General features: G+C 41.8%; 1 protein-coding gene across 4 annotated transcripts in view; it reads right to left on the bottom strand.

Annotated features, from left to right (window-relative positions):
* Positions 1 to 19,277, bottom strand: part of LOC139547064 (dachshund homolog 1-like) — a 272,848-nt gene that overhangs the window by 31,916 nt on the left and 221,655 nt on the right. For all 4 annotated transcript variants that reach the window (XM_071356122.1, XM_071356123.1, XM_071356124.1 and 1 more), the window contains one exon: positions 18,791 to 18,931. In XM_071356122.1, coding sequence (XP_071212223.1) covers positions 18,791 to 18,931 — 141 coding nt within the window. The remainder of the gene's footprint in view (positions 1 to 18,790; positions 18,932 to 19,277) is intronic.

The following is a 19,277-nucleotide window of genomic DNA, read 5'->3' as shown; positions in this document are numbered from 1 at the left end:
GCTAAGAACCTTGGCGTGATCCTGGACAACACCCTGTCGTTCTCAACTAACATCAAGGCGGTGACCCGTTCCTGTAGGTTCATGCTCTACAACATTCGCAGAGTACGACCCTGCCTCACACAGGAAGCGGCGCAGGTCCTAATCCAGGCACTTGTCATCTCCCGTCTGGATTACTGCAACTCGCTGTTGGCTGGGCTCCCTGCCTGTGCCATTAAACCCCTACAACTCATCCAGAACGCCGCAGCCCGTCTGGTGTTCAACCTTCCCAATTTCTCTCACGTCACCCCGCTCCTCCGCTCTCTCCACTGGCTTCCAGTTGAAGCTCGCATCCGCTACAAGACCATGGTGCTTGCCTACGGAGCTGTGAGGGGAACGGCACCTCCGTACCTTCAGGCTCTGATCAGGCCCTACACCCAAACAAGGGCACTGCGTTCATCCACCTCTGGCCTGCTCGCCTCCCTACCTCTGAGGAAGTACAGTTCCCGCTCAGCCCAGTCAAAACTGTTCGCTGCTCTGGCACCCCAATGGTGGAACAAACTCCCTCACGACGCCAGGTCAGCGGAGTCAATCACCACCTTCCGGAGACACCTGAAACCCCACCTCTTTAAGGAATACCTAGGATAGGATAAAGTAATCCTTCTAACCCCCCCCCCCCCCCTTAAAAGAGTTAGATGCACTATTGTAAAGTGGTTGTTCCACTGGATATCATAAGGTGAATGCACCAATTTGTAAGTCGCTCTGGATAAGAGCGTCTGCTAAATTACTTAAATGTAAATGTAAATGTTTATGATTTCTTATTGCCAGGAAATAGTCCAGCTTTGCTCAAAATTAAGACGGTTTGGGAAGCAGAACCCGGGGTTTCATTTTCTAATCAGCGGTGGACAAAAGCACTGGAGAAAGTCAACTCGTCCTCCTCCTGTGCAAGGCTCAGCCTGATTTAATGTAATGTCCACCATAGGATACATTTTACCAAGACCAAACGAGCCAAGATTATCCCAGAAGGGGTAGACTCTTGCGATAGATGCTCTCAATCATCAGCTAACTTGACCCATATGTTATGGTCATGTCCCATGTTGGTGGAATTCTGGGAATTGTTCTTTGGTATAATCTCTGAGGTCTTGGAAATGACTATATTTCCATCTCCTCAGATCGCTATACTTGGGATTGCTGAGGAAGTTGTGAACCTCACAAATAAACAGACTGGTGTCATCTCCTTTGCCTCCTTGATTAGTCGTAGTAAAATACTCCTGCTTTGGAAAGTCCAATCACTCCCATCAGCCATGTCTTGGATATGGGATGTTATGCTTAGAAAAAAATACTATTTACTATTAGGGGTGTCTGTAGAGAATGTTTTTACACATTGGCAACTAGGATATCATTGATCTTCTGTTCTCCTTCCTCTACCTATTATGGAATCCTTTAAATTTTTATTCTACATATACACGTGTGTTAATATCCTACTGGTACTGTATTTCAACTGCTAAGTACGTGCAATATGGTGTCTGCAAACTGTAAAGTATTTGTAATATGGTGTTTCTAAAAGTCATGCACAATTTAGGAATATTTTATTACCATTTATATTAGTATTTTATTATTATTGTTATTATAAATACTTTATTTTACCATTTTGATTCATATTATCTGTTACACTGTCATTTTAAGGGCGAGGGTGAGTTGGAGGCATTGGGAAGGAGGGGCAGGGAGGTTTGGGGGATCAATAGGGAATGTTCTGAAAGTGTTGTATATATTTCAATAAAATAGTGTTAAAACAAAACGGATGGATGAATTTAAATTTGTTTTGTAAATTAACTTCATAAAACAATTATGAATCCGCCTACTTATATCCTATATAACAAGAGCTACACTAAATGTTTTTTCTTCTTCTTTTTACTTCTTCTTTACTGAACCGTTTCAGCTTCTACACTGAAATGGTACAAAAAAACTACAATATCATTCAAAATACTTGGCATAGCACATCATTGGAATGGCAACAAACGCCTTAAAGTGGCTGATAAGCGCCAACAATAACACAACCACCGAAACTCCAATGACCTGTGATGTTGTTCATACACATGTACAACATCTACCATTTGCATTTATTACACTACACTTCACATAGCCTCCCTCTCTGCCAACCGCTGCAAATATCCCGTCCAATAAAATCAGCATAACTGCTGTCGAAGCTAGTAGACCTCAGGGAGAGAAGGACTGTTGTTGTAGCTTTGTAATTGATTTGTACTGTGGGCACTTTGTCCCTTATTTAGTGTTGGCATTCATCATAAATCATTGCTTTAACAAACTCCGGCTTTGCACTCAGCAGGCCTCCCCTCTTGCAATACGACGGCAGATCACAGAGAATATTTTATCGCTTTGGGTGCAGAGGAAACAACCTGTCACACGGCACGGGAAAAAAGCAAACAGCTTTGTGTTTCGTTCGAAATAGACTCACGACTACGGAGCTGAACAGCGACGCTTGTCGGAGTTCATTTCACTCTCGCCAAGATAGGGGTGTGCGCAAATACAGGAAGGTGGAAGCAAATAAACGGCTCATTCAATTAATATTCAGTAATCAACGTTTGTTCAACACTGTGAAATGTATAAGGACCTTTGGTGAATTAGAGTACAATTTCAGATCTTTTTCTTTTTTTTGCTTCAGCTGTCTTTCACTGGTAGCAGATACACTGATAATTCAATCAATATAAAGTCATCACTATTTGTTTACCGTATTTATTTGAACTCCAAATTTGTTTTTTTCTTATTCAGGCTTTCACCAGACCTCTCCTCCCTTCTCCTCATTTTCTCCCCTCCCCATACCTCTCCCCTTCTCTCCCCTTCTATCCTCTTCTCTCCTCTCCTCTTCTCCCCTCCCCATACCTCTCCTCTCCTCTCCTCTCCTCTCTTCTCCTCTCTTCTCCTCTGGCCCTCCTAGCCTGCCGGCATGTGTTTGCATGTTTATTCCTCACCATCACTCCGGCATCATTGACTTCGACTTAATTACGGCGAGAGACGCTGGAGTGATGGAGCCGATTGGAATGGAGTTCCGCATTTCCAGGTGACACTTCTCCGCTAGTGAGCGCTGCCAGCAGCAGCTGTGACAGTCTCTTTGTGCTGTATGTAGGCTACTCTACGTAGGGCCTCCCCTGTGAGATACTTATGGAACAAACCCCCCCTCTCTCAGGTCAACCATGTCACAAATAACATTGTTTTAGCTGGATAAGAACATTTTGGGACAAAGTAAATACAATGCATTCCGGATGAAATGCCATCATTTAAAAATACCCCCCCCCTCCCTCTTCTCCTTGCATCCAGCCCCCAATAGTAGCAGTAGGAGTCCTTGACAGTGGGATAGCAATGATGAATCACCTATCCAGTTTATTTTCTTACTCCTCCATGTGTTGTGGTGCCTCTAAAACAGGGGGCCAAGGAATTGACTTGGCAAACTACGGATGCAAAAAAATATACATCACTTTGAGGAATCTGGGCTTATCTCCAATTTACATGTTATTAGATTTGTGTTGTGCGAGGAGTGGCACTCGGACCAAGCAATGTCAAGGAAGGAGAAAAAGATATGCCGTATGTTAACAAGAGATTTTAAAAAATCCACTTGAAAACCTTTGAAATGTTTGATGGAGAGTCGCGGGGAAGGGAAAGCGAGAGGTGGGTGCAACAAAATACTGCCCCGGATTTAAATGTGACAGACATGCTTTGGCAATCTGTGGTCAATCTAGAGGAAACTTTGGGAAATGTAGTCGCAATCTCTGGATAAATAATAGCTGTAATTGACCTTGGGAGTTTGAAAATGTGCCATATGTTTTCTGCTTCCTGTGTTTGAATCCGGAGCTCCCTCGGGAGCATTCAGCTGAGTCCTCACACGGAGGGAGGGAAAGAGGAGATAAATACAGAGAGAGAGAGAGAGAAAGTAGATAAATGGACTGATTTGGGGAAGGTAGACAGATACGAGTACGAAAGAGAAGGAGGGAGGGCGAGAGAACGAGAGATAAAATATGGAGAAAGAGACACTGAGCGAAAGAGAGAGAGAGCAAATCGAGGGAGAGGGAAACAGTCTCTCTCTGCAGCCTGTGCATTTGGCTGGGGCCAGAGCAGTCAGTGTGATATATTGACAGGTTAAGCCTGTGTCCTTGCAAACGGTGTGTTCCTCCCAGCAGGATAATGGAGCGCTAAAACCTGGAGGTTGTCAGCGGCACCTACACAGAGCAGGGCGTTGTGCTTTCAGCCAGGCACAATTAGATTTTATTTGACCTGCCAGCAGTGGCTGAGGAGGGAGGAAGTTGTCCTCTTTCAAATGGAGTGCCTGTGACTTCTTTGCCCGCTAGTAGAAGACGCCGCTACCGCAGACCGTAGCGGTAGTGATTAGATTGTTTTTTTCCTTCACCTTGTCAAAGAAACCCTAGCTCCGAAACTAATGTACATGAACCTTGCTTCGATCGATAAAGTGGATTTCATCTTTGGATATGTTATGTTTTTGTGGAACATCGAAGGAAATAAAGACGCGCCGTGAAATACGCAACATAGATTCATTCGAATATGCCCAAACGTAGTCTTTCACCGTGTAGTCTTTCACCACTCCAAACACATGTGCACCCAAACACAAATGGAGCCATGCAGCGCCAAGCATGCACACATGCAGACATACAGTGAAACGTACACACACATTTAAAGCCCCAGAGCACTCAATAATGTGATTTCCCTGTGTTTTATCTATATTTCCGCACTATGAGGTTGGAATAATACTGTCAAATTGTGAAAATTATGATAATGACCGTTTAGTCGAAGAGCTGTTTGGAAATACGTTTTTAAATGTCAGCCTGTTGTGATGGGATGGAGTTTTAGCCTGCCTGGTGACAGTTAATAGACCAATAAGATAGAGAGTTCCAAATTGCTAGTTTTACATTTTCCCCTCCCTACTCAGAACACTTCCAGAGAGAAATTGCTCTTTGCTAAGAAACTATTTTGGACAATTTCAATTGAAAACAATCACAGTAAGGTAATTAATTGTTACCCAGAAATTATTTGATATTAGAATACAAACGGCTACATTGGACCTTTTAACTAATTTCCTTTTCGGGACAGAGAAGAGGAGTAGGAGGAGGCAGAGGAGGAGGAAAACGAGTGTGCTCCATCCCTGCTGGGGGACAAAGTCAAGAGCCCCAGATGCTTTGGCACAGGTTACACAGGTAACATTTGGCTACCACTCACTTATCACAGCGGGGAAAATCAAGCCCGGTGTTCTCCCTTCTTTCTCTCTCCTTCTCCCCTCCTTTCTACCTCTATCGCTAATGTTCCTTTAACTTAGAGATGAAATCGCTTGCTGCACAAACCCATTTATGTGGAGAGAGCGAGAGCGAGAGAGAGAGAGAGAGAGAGCACGAGAGAGAGAGAGAGAGAGAGAGAGAGGTAGAAACAGAGATGCACTTTCTCGTTTACTGTGATAAATATTCCTCACCAAGAGATTAATTATTCACAGAAATGTCTACATTTATTCCAAATTTTAACTTATTAAACCCAGAGGAAAAACAAAAAATACTCATGGGCGAAGGAGCAATGGCTCCTCTTGCAGCCAAATATGTATTTGGCTGCCATAGCCTGAGAGACACTGAATAATAACATCTGCATAGTAAGCAGTAACTTACTTATTATTACTATTATTGTTATTACTGTTATTGTTATTACTATTATTATTGTTGTTTATCATTCCAAGTAGTAATGGTATGGGTGGTAATGGTAATGATAGCAGTTTAATGATGGTGGTGGTGGTAGTAGTGGTAATGATGATAGTAGTTGTAGTACCGATGTAATGGTGAAGATGACCGTTATTTATAATTATAAGTTAGTTATAGTTTCATTTTTTTATTACATTACATTCGATTATTGACTGTTACCATTTTATTGTTACTATTTTTATATTTAATTTTGTATTATTATTTACTGCCATTCTATATTATTATTTGTCATTGTTTATAATTTTATTACAATGTATATTGTATACATTGTTGCTTTGGCAATATTGACCCAATGTTTTTCATGCCAATAAAGCAGCTTGAATTTGAGAGAGAGAGAGAGAGAGAGAGAGAGAGAGAGAGAGAGAGAGAGAGAGAGAGAGAGAGAGAGAGAGAGAGAGAGAGAGAGAGAGAGAGAGAGAGAGAGAGAGAGAGAGAGAGAGAGAGGGAGAGGGAGAGGGAGAGGGAGAGGGAGAGGGAGAGGGAGAGAGAGCACGAGAGAGAGAAAGAGCACGAGAGAGCGAGAGCACGAGAGAGAGAGCGAGAGAGCGAGAGCACGAGAGAGAGCGAGAGCACGAGAGAGAGCGAGAGCACGAGCGAGAGAGCGAGAGCACGAGCGAGAGAGCGAGAGCACGAGAGAGAGAGCGAGAGAGAGAGCGAGAGAGAGAGCGAGAGAGAGAGCGAGAGAGAGAGCGAGAGAGAGAGCGAGAGCACGAGAGAGAGCGAGGTGCGTGGGATAATCAGTGTGGCCAGTGGCACTTGTTTCCTAAACGCTCTCCTCCACAGGCATATAATTTGAATTTGGGACCTCAAAACACATTTACCATGACTTTTGGGAAAGTGACATCCTAATATTTTCTCATAAGATATCATTACATTTCAACTGCCCTTATGGGCTGCACTTTTCCAGTAGTAACCAATTCAGTGTGTCACTCTATCCCTCCCTGTTTCTCTCCCTCTCTCTCTCACCCCATTCCCGTGATCAGGAGTCCAATAGGGCGGCGCACAATTGGCCCAGCATCGTCCAGGTTGGGGTAGGCCGTCATTGTAAACAAGAATTTGTTCTTAACTGACTTGACGAGTTAAATAAAGGGTTAAATAAATAAAACAAATTAAAAAATCCCCATTCGCTCTCTCTCTCTATCTCGCTCTACCTATCTTTATCCCCTTCTCCCTCTCCCCCAACCAATTTGAAGTAATGACTCTTTTGATTTGACTTAATAGATTGAAACGTATTCTCAAGGCCACGGGTAGTGTCACACAGACGGAAAGTCTGCATGGAGGAAATATTCATAAATCCTTAAGCGTCTGAGGGGCTGTCAGGGGAGACAAGGGAGCAGTATTCATTCTGCTCAGAACAGATATAATACACTGATCCTGAGATCTCTCTTCAGAAACACACACATCAACCGCCTAACCAGAATGAATAATAACCTATATGATATTGTCTATATGCATGTTAATATAATGACATACAGTACCAGTCTAAAGTTTGGACCAACCTACTCATTCAAGGGTTTTTCCTTTATTTTCACTATTTTCTACATTGTAGAATAATAGTGAAGACATCAAAACTATGAAATAACACATATGGAGTCTTGTAGTAACCAAGTAAGTGTTAAACATACCAAAATGTATTTTATATTTGAAATTCTTCAAAGTAGCCACCCTTTGCCTTGATGACAGATTTACACACTCTTGGCTCAACCAGCTTCATGAGGTGCGCCATGTTAAAATTAACAGGTGCGCCTTGTTAAAAGTTCATTTGTGGAATTACTTTCCTTCTTAATGTGTTTGAGCCGATCAGTTGTGTTGTGACAAGGTAGGGGTGTTATACAGAAGATAGCCCTATTTGGTAAAAGACCAAGTCCATATTATGGCAAGAACAGCACAAATAAGCAAAGAGAAACGACAGTCCATTATTACTTTAAGACACGAAGGTCAGTCAATGTGGAAAATTTCAAGAACTTTGAACGTTTCTTCGAGTGCAGTCGCAAAAACCATCAAGCACTATGATGAAACTGGCTCTCACGAGGACCGTCACAGAAAAGGAAGACCCATAGTTACCTCTGCTGCAGATGATAAGTTCATTAGAGTTACCAGCCTCAGATTGCAGACCAAATAAGTAACAGACACATCTCAACATCAGCTGTTCAGAGGAGACTGTGTGAACCAGGCCTTCATGGTCGAATTGCTGCAAAGAAACCACTAGTAAAGGACACCAATAAGAAGAGACTTGCTTGGGCCAAGAAACATGAGCAATGTCCTTGGTCTGATGAGTCCAAATTGGAGATTTTTGGTTCCAACTGCCGTGTCTTTGTGTGACGCAGAGTAGGTGAACGGATGATCTCCGCATGTGTGGTTCCCACCGTGAAGCATGGAGGAGGAGGTGTGATGGTGTGGGGGTGCATTGCTGGTGACACTGTATGTGATTTATTTAGAATTCAAGGCACACTTAACCAGCATGGCTACCACAGCATTCTGCAGCGATACGCCATCCCATCTGGTTTGTGCTTAGGGGGACAATCATTTGTTTTTCAACAGGACAATTACCCAACACACCTCCAGGCTGTGTAAGGGCTATTTGACCAATAAGAATAGTGATGGAGTGCTGCATCAGATGACCTGTCCTCCACAATCACCCGACCTCAACCCAGTTGAGATAGTTTGGGATGAGTTGGACCGCAGAGTGAAGGAAAAGCAGCCAACGAGCGCTCAGTATATGTGGGAACTCCTTCAAAATATTTTGAAATACTTAAACAGGGCTTGATTGAGCTTGGCTGGCGCAATGGCACCCAAATATTTTTGGGGGCAAAAATGGCAAACCCACCCATATGGCACTCTAGGCAGGCTGAAGCAATTGGTAAAAGCAGAATAGTATTTGAAGTTGAACCCAGGTCTGCAGAGCACACCTTTAAAAAAAGGAACTGTAAAATACATGTTTTACTTCTCTTTACAGTTGACAGAAGAGGGTTATGTGAACAGATTGACAATACAAGTTTCATTGCGTTGGATTTATTGGTCCCTGTATTTGATGTTGCATTTTGATAAAGGCCTTGCAAATCGAAACATCATCATTTTACTGTACTATGTACTATGAGATTGTGCCACATGAAAAAATATAATGTACTTACCAATGGCACCTCCATAAAACATATGGAGTTGTTTTAAGATACCATGGCTCATTTAGATATTTGATTTTGAATTTTAGGACCTCCATAGGTATCACCAAAAACTATAAAAAAAACTATATTTGATAAGACATTGAATTTGGCCTTTGCTACTATGGCCCATAGAATAACACATTCATAAATGTCAAAACAGATAGTCAAAAAATAAATCATAAGGAATAAGATTTTGACACATTCCTTATGATATATTTTTTGAATGTATTATTCTATGGGGATATAAGAAAGCTCAGGAAATATTTTAGTTTTTTTGGACACATATTTAATCCCTTTTTTGTTGGCACAAAATTACCTCCATACTTCCATTCATTTTTTTAAACCGGTACCGGGTTACCTTCAGACTTGTCCCGTGGTGCTTGTGGAGGTCGTAGAGCAAAACAGTGAACACCATAATTTTTCCATAGAGGTGGATGCTACAGACAATTTTGTGAGAAGACTGATTTTCGGGATGTCTCTTGGTCTGACATTCAGATAGTATTCAGACCCCTTTACTTTTTCCACATTTTGTTATGTTACAGCCTCATTCTAATTCAGTTGATTGGACATGATTTGGAAGGGCACACACCTGTCCATATAAGGTCCCACAGTTGACAGTGCATGTCAGAGCAAAAACCAAGCCATGAGGTCGATTGTTTATAGAGCTCCGAGACAGGATTGTGTCGAGGCACAGATCTGGGGAAGGGTAAAAAAAAATGTCTGCAGCATTGAAGGTCCCCAAGAACACAGTGGCATCCATCATTCTTAAATGGAATGATGCCTGGCCAAACTGAGCAATCGGGGGATAAGGGCCTTGGTCAGGGAGGTGACCAAGAACCCGACATTCTGTCAGAGCTCCAGAGTTCCTTTGTGGAGATGGGTGAACCTTCCAGAAGGACAACCATCTCTACAGATTTAAGTCATTTAGCAGGCCGTTATGGTATAGTGCCCAGACGAAAGTCACTCCACAGTAAAAGGCACATGAAAGCCCGCTTGGAGTTTGCCAAAAGACACCTAAAGACTCTCAGACCATGAGAAACAAGATTCTCTGGTCTGATGAAACCAAGATTGAACTTTCTGGCCTGAATGCCAAGTGTCACGTCTGAATGAAACCTGGCACCATCCCTACGATGAAGCATGGTGGTGTGCAGCATCATGCTGTGGGTATGTTTTTCAGTGGCAGGGACTGAGAGACTAGTCAGGATCGAGGGAAAGATGAACGAAGCAAAGTACAGGGGGATCCTTGATGAAAACTTGCTCCAGAGCGGTCAGGACCTCAGACTGGGGCGAAGGTTCAGTGACCCTAAGCACACAGATTGGTCATATAGTGCATCTTTCCAATTCTGTGCACTTTATTGTCATATTATTTCATAGTTACATAGACAAATGTAATTCATATTTAACTATGGTTTTCCTTGTGTGTCAATGGGCTGGAAGTTGGAAGACAAACACATTTGAAATGGTTCTGGGGAAAGTGGGCAAGGCTACATAAGGTGAAAAGCACCATTTCCTCTGACAGTATAAAAGCACAAAGTATTCAAACATTTGCTCAAACTCTGCTTCCAATAGATTTAGATGACAGTTTGAGCTATGTAAGACACTACCTACTAAAGTCAGCGCCTTGCCCTAAATGTCCTGATATTTCCTGTCCGCAGACCTGTTCTGGCGGCAGTCGTACTTTACCTACAGTATGACTGATGGAATGCAGCATAGGCACTATCACTTAGATAATTCAACAGCTGATCAAACATGAGATGATGTCAGGGGAAGCTGAAATACAGTGCAGAACACCAAATCCTGAAGAACATCAGAGAGGAACGAAAACAAAAGTTATAGTTTTTTCCCTAAGTGTATTTTAGTGGTTATGAGTAGTAGTGCAGCGGTATGTTTGCCTAATACCAAAATGGTATGAAGTAAGGTGGTTCCAATAGGACTCAAATGCTCTAACTAGTGTTTGATAAAAGGTAAGGTTGTTTTTGTATATGCCTCGTACTACTTTTCTGAGTTTCTTGAGGCTGGTTCAGAAATGCAACCTCGACAATTTCGACCTAAACACTTCACCGACATAGACGGGTTTTTCAATTCACATAGAGTATCATTAAAACTCAGCTATCTCCCCTGTCAGTGACTTCTCTTCGTCTCCCTATTTTCCTTACTTTCGCCCGATCCACTGAGTTGCTCTGCTCTGCATCAGTCTTCTTTTTATAACCTAGTGTCCTTGGTGTTGTCCAAAGATGCTCACTACCTATCTACCTATCATTAGCCATCACAAGCCCCGGAATGTGACTTGGCAGGCGACAATGCTTTGTGATCAAACAACTTGTCAGTGCATATGCCCAAGCAAAATCATTATTTGATAGAGGATCAATCAAATTTTCCCCGCCCCCCCTGTGTGAGGGAAGAGAGACAGGGAGTGCTGATTGTTCAGAGAGGGGACTACTGCTTCAGGTCAGGGGGTGTGGGGTAGATGGGAGTGGGGAGGGCAGTTCATTTGGATATTTGTTCCACCCCCCCTACCTTTCTCATGAATGTTCCATTGCGTGACACCCTCTTCCATCCGCTAATCGCATTTCATAGAAGAAAAAGAAGAGCAGGGTGACGCTTTTAAGGAACGTTGGGGGAAAGAAAGAGGCAGAGGGTTTCTTTTTAATCTTTAAAATGCCTCAAAAGTGACAGAATACGCTCTGGCTGCCAAGATGCGGGCGCCAACGTGAGGCTCAGATGGGGAGATAAATATGCTGTGGTCAGCTCCTAGTGTAGCCAGGAGAGCGGCGGAGGCAAATTTAATAATGCATTATCATTCGCTGGCCAAGGTGAAATCTGCCTGTCCATCAGGAACACACAGCAGCAGGCCTCTGTTTCATGTTACCGTTTGCTGGGGGAATGGACAAGTGCCTTAGTGAGGTGTGAGAGGGATGCACTGTAAGGCACAAGGAGTAAGACATTGTTGCTATGCTTGCTATTCTACTCCAGACTGTCAGAAAAGAGAGAGAGAAAAAAAGCACTTTGAGACAACTGCCGATGTAAAAAAAAATGGCTTGATATGTACATCGGATTGAATATGAGTAATTGAATATCAAAGCACTCATCGTATTGGATTAGGCCGAGGCACATTAGCCATACAGTGGTAGGGGTTAGGGGTTATTTTCAATAAAAACAGAATGATGACAAAAGTATAACCAGGCACTTGGTCCCCCCTCACACTTTACATATCAGAGCATCTGCTATTATGCATATTACAATATAGCCAGCCCATATTGTACCTGCGTGCCCTTGGACAGAAGCAGAAAACAATTAGTAGAATTATGTCCAATTCTGGAAATTTGCGATTCAAAATAACAACACACACCGCTTCTACAGCTGTTACAGTCAGATAAGGTTGACCCTGAATATGAATTACTGTATTTTGCCTCACCTTTTCTAAATAGCCATTCTGTGAGGTTGTTTGTCTCATTTCATGTTTACATGTAAATAGTAATTAGGCGATGCTACATTACCAACATGCCAAGCACCACATACTCAGCCAAGGTAAACACCAGCATTTGTGTCCCAAATGGCATCATAATCCCTATATACTACAATACTTTTGATCAGGACCCATAGGATTATTCTCTAAAGTAGTGCATTACAGAGAAAAGGGTGCCATTTGGAATACATTCTAGCTTTCAGCAGCCTTAGTTGTTAGCGACTTCACTAACAGTGCATCATGTTTACAGACTAGCCACGCCACGAATGCTATGTGTGTGCTTTTCCTTGGTAAAGCCTATAAAACATGGAAACGGCCTCTTGGAGGCAGGAGTTATTCAGAACAGTGCCTCTTATCACACTGCAGTCTGGTAGCTAGCTGACTTGAGGACATTGCGAATCAAACCTTCACATTTTCACTCTACGGATATTACACTGCCGTACATGGCTTTTATAACCTTTCACTGGGAAACTAAATCATTCATAATAAAGAGAGAGACAGAGAGACAGAGAGAATAGGGGGTGGAGGGACACTTCTTGACGACTAATTCTCTCTCTTTCTCCTCTCTCTTTCTCCTCCCTCTCTTTTCGACGGGTGTTTTTGAAAGGCGGTATTCCAGTCACCTTGACTTTGCCGCGCGGCCGTCTCTTACAGAGTCTGTTGCTTATCCCGCCTGACCCGGGCCTGTCAATTAGATGTTTAAAAATTAATCTCTTTAACTGGAAACACCACGCCACGGCTTTCTTCCATCTGCAAATTAAGTGGTATTAATTCGAGCGGCGGCGGCGGCAAAGCCCAATAAGCCCAAAATGTTATCAAAACAGATTTCCACACGTTTAACACGTACCGCCCTTAAGTCTTTTTATAACTGTGAAACCAGGACCAGCTAATGGATTTGTATTCATTTTTCGAGCCCCTTTTTAGGCTTGTAGCAATTGCAGAGAGAGTCGGAGCTCTTCTCTCTCTAACCCGCTAACTCTCTAAGCTGGGCCTTTTAAGAGTTTACTAAACATTTGGCTTCCCTATTTCCGCTTAGTTCTTTTGTCTTCCTTTGAGATCGACTCAGTATATTCAGTCTGGATTAGCGCCAGCTAATGTCGTTAGTCGGCAGAACACAACACAACAGAAGAGAAGAGAATAGCTTCGGATACTCCCTGTAGGATTGCAATGCCATGCAATGACACCAATGTGTCTGCCCGACTGTCTTACTGGACACAAACACTATAACTGTAGCTCTGATTTAGCACAGCAAACTACTTGGCAAATGCTTGTTTCAAAGATGCCAATTATGTGTGATTTAGGTTATGTTTAAACGTTAAATGTACAGTAATTGGTGTGTGTGTGCGTGTGTGCGCGTATGTGAGTGTGCACGCAAGCACGTATTGCTGTTTGTGTTTTAGTTTTATGAGCAGGCTTCTCCGGCCTGGATCTGAATGAAGATTCAAAGAAGTTGTGTGACAGTGAATGAGGGTTAAAGGGGTAACGAGAGGCGAGATGTAATGCTGCATTAAAACGATCAGCACACTTTAGTCAATTTCAGTGACAAGTAGGCTACAGTTTCTTTTATTACTTTTTACTACCATATAGGACATGTGTGGAAAATCTGATTGTTTCTACAAAATTATACTTATCCAATGGAATCAGGATGCACTCTGTGTGAACAGATACACCAGGATGGTCCATTTATCCAAGGTGGGATATTATCAGTCCATCTCACAGTGTGTCAACAAGGACACATAACATTTACACAGGAAGTGAGAATAGATCCCTCTACAGTCAAACCCTTCCCCTTTTAGAATATGGTTTACGGAATCATTTTACAGATTGGTTGCTTTCCAAGTCTCCTTGTGTCATACGAGACCCGTCAGTCATTCTAGCCGCTACAGTTGTGTGAAGTCATGACTAGACTATAGTTCCAGACCCGGGTGGAAATAGTATTTGTTCTCTTTCAGATGCGTCAAGCGTTAGATTGGTGTTTGGCGTGACAGATTTACTACTTTTGAGAGTATTCCATTGGTTCCATTGCACCACATTTCCAGTTCCAACATAACATAACCACTGTAAGTGAATAGAAACATCTAGCGCATTTTCACAAATACATTTTTTACTGGTAAAATTAAACGTCTGGTGCCCTAGATTTCGTTGTTCTCCAGCTACCTCTCTCTCTCGTTTGGCTAATCAATATATCTGTTTGTGCTCTTCATCTGCCATATGGTTTCTACAGCAACACCGGAGTGTTGCGCATATTGCTTCTGTTTAAAAAGGCTTCTCCCCCAGTAAATCAAATCATGTTCAATGTGTGATATCTAAAATGAGTTTACAACCAAAGGCTTCCGTGTCTTTTATTCTGCCTTGTTTGTCAACTACCTGCTGTTTCACGAGACGCGGGCTTGTCGAAAGTGATCACCACAGACTTCCCTTTGTGAAGCGATTCAATTAGCTTGATGTGAGATACATAGCTGGCCTTTGTACTTTTGCCGTTTCAATTTTTTTATGAAACATCATCATATATCATCAAATCCTATTTGCAACCGATCGTTACTTGCCAACAATAATTGTGTATAAAAAGTTGAAAAGACTCCCGAAAGCTATACCATCTGGTTGTGAGCTAGAATGAGGATGGACTGGACTTGAAGTAATAAAGCGATTTAAACCACAACAAATGGTCTTTGTCCTTTGTCATCAGAGAGGATGTGGAAAAGAGCGGAGAGAGAGTTTCTGCCAGTGCAGTATCTGTGTAGTTTGACTGTCTTCGATAGCAGATACTTACTGTTGAGAGATCTTCATAGCGACAAATGACTGGTTGCATTACAGTGGCAGTAACGGTGTACTTTGTCTTCGATAGCCCGATACGAGCAGATATTATTAACCCTCATATATGGAGGCAGAGGCACTGCATCCTACAGTCCCCTGTGAGTATAATGCATGAGATTAATTCAATTCTCGACCAAGACCATAAAGATCAAACAAGTGGAGAAATATCATTAAACCATTGGAATGTTATCTCATTTGTCTAAACAAACTGATCCGATGAACAATCCTAATTAAAAAGCTTGCCATAAACAAAGCAGCAAATCGCAGACCACCTCCTCTCCATCCCTCCCTCCCGCCCTCCTCTTCCCTCGCTCTTTAACAATGGAACACATTTATATTATTCATCTAATGCATCATGTATCATATCATTACAGTTCAATATATCGATCATTCATTCTATTTCCTTCACTTAAAGCTTTTATTGGGATGACTTTAGTTATTAGTTGGGATCTAATGTATTGGTTACCAGCGCCGGATCTGCCGACCGACTACAATCTCTCTTATCTCACCGCATAAAGCTGTGTGTGTTATTCAAATTGCCTCATTTATTATGATAGCTTCCTCATGTAAATTGTGCTGACTGCTCGCCCTTGCACACTCCTCATTAGACTAATGAAAACCTTCAAACGAAAAAACTAAACAACCTGCCAAATAAAGGTCCAGGGTTATTATGAAAATTACAACTGTGGGAGCCGCGCGAAGCTCTCTTCATTAATTCATGCTCAGCAAATTGGTAACTAATTTAGTTGCACTCCTCTGCATTAATGGGTTATTTTATAAAAATGTTTTTCTGCAGATCCGAGACCTCTGGTACAACCGCGCTGGAGAGCCCGGAATCCTAATCAACACTGGTGACATATTAGGAATGTACAATCTCAATAATAATGTGGTCGTGTTTGTTTGCGTGTGTGTTACATGAATGGATTGTCTGGTTTTCACCCCCCCCCCCCTTCTCTCTCGCTCTATCACATATCATAGGACATCACAGGTCTGAATTGTCAACAAAACTGTAATGTGTGTATGGTAGAACAGCATGGTGTTAATAGGCTGAGGTTTAGGTGTTATGTCTCTGTTTATGCAACGACTGGTTGAGGTGAGCACTGAGCAGAGTAGTACAGAGAATGCAGATGGGGGTAGAAGAAGATCATGTTGGTTTATATTCAATGGTTATTACACTATGTCCCCCGATGGTCGCAGCTCTGCACACTGTAACACAAACATGTAGACACACACACACACACAAACAACCCCCCCTGCCGACACACACACACACACACAACCCCCCCTGCCGACACACACACACTCAAACATATAGACACACGCGCACACACACACACACACACAGCCGTGGAGTTTGACCTATGAATTCAGAGCATGATCACACTAATTATTACTATTTGCTACTTCATATTGTGAGTGGAAGGACTAGAGCTGATCTCCACTTTGGGCTAATTGTTAGCCGCTAACCAAAAGGGAACACACAGCCCAATGATTTCCACTGTGGTTTTGTTGTCATTATCAACCTCCCACCTCCACCTCCACCCCACCCCACCCAACACCACACAAACCCAACCCCAGCACAGCTCTAAACCATCATATTATTTGCATCATTTTATGTTTAACTCACAGCATTATCCATTTGTATCTGCTCCTTGTTTGAGTAAAATTGTTTTATAAATGTTTCTAAATCTTGCTCAATAGAGGGGAATGGTAGTGGAATTCATCGACAGTATAGAGACATATCTAAGCATTTAGTAGACTACTTATCATAGATAAAGGTACATTTTCACCTAGGATTTACTAAGATTACTTACCTTTCTGGTATTTGTTACAAGTAAACCAGCAACCCTTTTTTTTTATCAGTTTTATCAGTTAAAATAATTTACAATTTTATTGACATATGTAAACATAAACGTTTTTCAATATTCAACACATGGTTGCATTGCGGTTGTCATAACCAAACTAAACGACGTATGGAACATACAAACACGTATGGAATGTAAATACGATACATTGCAAGGTACAGTGCCATCAGAAAGTATTCACACCCCTTGGCTTTTTCCACATATTGTTGTGTTACAGCCTGAATTAAAAAATATGATTAAATTCAGATTTTTTTGTCACTGGCCTACACACAATATCACATAATGTCAAAGTGGTTTTATGTTTTTCAACACATTATTAAAAAAGAAAAGCTGAAATGTTTTGAGTCAATAAGTATTCAACCCCTTTGTTATGGCAAGCCTGAATAAGTTCAAGAGTCATAATGTGCTTAACAAGTCACATAATATGATGCATGGTCTCATTATATGTGCAATAATATAGTTTAACATGATTTTTGAATGACTACCTCATCTCTGTACCCCACACATACAATTATCTGTAAGGCCCTTCAGTTGAGCAGTGAATGTCAAAGACAGATTCAACCACAAAGACCAGTGAGGTTTTCCAATGACTCGCAAAGAAGGGCACCAATTGGTAGATTGGTAATAAAAAAGTAGACATTGATTATCCCTTTGAGCTTGGTGAAATTATTAATTACACTTTGGATAGTGTATCAATACACCCAGCCAATACAAAGATATAGGAGTCCTTCCTAACTCAGTTGCCAGAGAGGAAGGAAACAGCTCAGGGATTTCACAATGAGGCCAATGGCGACTTTAAAACAGTTACAGCGTTTAATGGCTGTGATAGGGGGAAACTGAAGATGCATCAACAACATTGTAGTTACTCCACAATACTAACCTAATTGACAGAGGTAATACTTGCAAAGAACGTGGCCAAGCTATGAACTTTTTGACCTGAATACAACGTGTTATGTTTGGGGCCAATACAATACAACACATTACTGAGTACCATTCTCCATATTTTCAAGAATAGTGGTGGCTGTATCATGTTATGGGTATGCTTGTAATAATTAAGGACTGGAGAGTTAATTAGGATTAAAAAAAAATCAGAATGGAGCTTAGCACAGGAAAAATCTGAGAGGACAACCTGGCTCAAACTGCTTTCCTCCAGACACTTGGAGATTAATTCACCTTTCAACAGGACAATAACCTAAAACACAAGGCCACATCTATACTGGAGTTGCTTACCAAGAAGACAGTGAATGTTCCTGAGTGGCAAATCTGCATGCACATCTATGGCAAGACTTTAAAATGGATGTCTAGCAATGATCAACAACTGATTTGACAAAGCTTGAAGAATTCTGAAAAGAGTAATGGGAAAATATTGTACAGTCCAGGTGTGCAAAGCTCTTACAGACTTACCCAGAAATACTCACAGCTGAAATCGCTGCCAAAGGTGATTCTAACACTTATTAACGCATGGGTGTGAATACTTATGTAAATTAGATAGTTCTGTATTTCATTTTAAATACAGTACATTTGCTAAAATGTCTAAAAACATGTGTTCACTTTGTCATTATGGGGTATTGCATGTAGACGGGTGATATATATTTAATCCATTTTGAATTCAGGCTGTAACACAACAAAATGTGGAATAAGTCAAGGGGTATGAATACTTTCTGAAGGCACTCTGTATGTATGAAAATAGGACACATAACTTTGTCAACGTGCATATGGGTTTTTCAATAGGACACGTCTTACCTTTGTGAACGTGCATCCTCTTTGCTTCGTGACTCATGTCGTGGGCCAGGTCGCCTTCTTTAGGCCCAGGCAGAATGCTAGGGGAGAGGCCCAGCAGAGCTTGGTTCATTTGGTTCATAGAAAGACCATTCTGATGTATGGCTGGAGAGGAGAGAGAGAGTAGTACAGGTGAGCTAGAAGATGTCTTTGTCTGTTCGAGTTGACCTGTATATGCCCTGTTTTTGGAAATGAACTTCTAACTATCACATTTTGAACACGTGGATGACTCAGAACAAGTGTTTTTCAATTCTGGTACTAAGGACCCCTAGTGTACGAGGATTTGTTCCATCCCAGCACTAATATACCTCATTAAACTGATCAAGTGTACTAATCATCAAATGAATCATCGAGCACTTGATTTGTTGAATCAGGTGTGTTACTGCTGTTGGGATGAAACAAAAACCTACACACCCAGTGAGTAACTAGGACAAGGATTGAAGAGCACTAC

The sequence above is a fragment of the Salvelinus alpinus genome, chromosome 20 (assembly GCF_045679555.1).
Source record: "Salvelinus alpinus chromosome 20, SLU_Salpinus.1, whole genome shotgun sequence".
In the NCBI taxonomy this organism is placed as follows: Eukaryota; Metazoa; Chordata; class Actinopteri; order Salmoniformes; family Salmonidae; genus Salvelinus; species Salvelinus alpinus.
The sequence above is the reverse complement of the archived record's forward strand: the minus strand, read 5'-3'. Positions and strand labels throughout refer to the sequence as shown.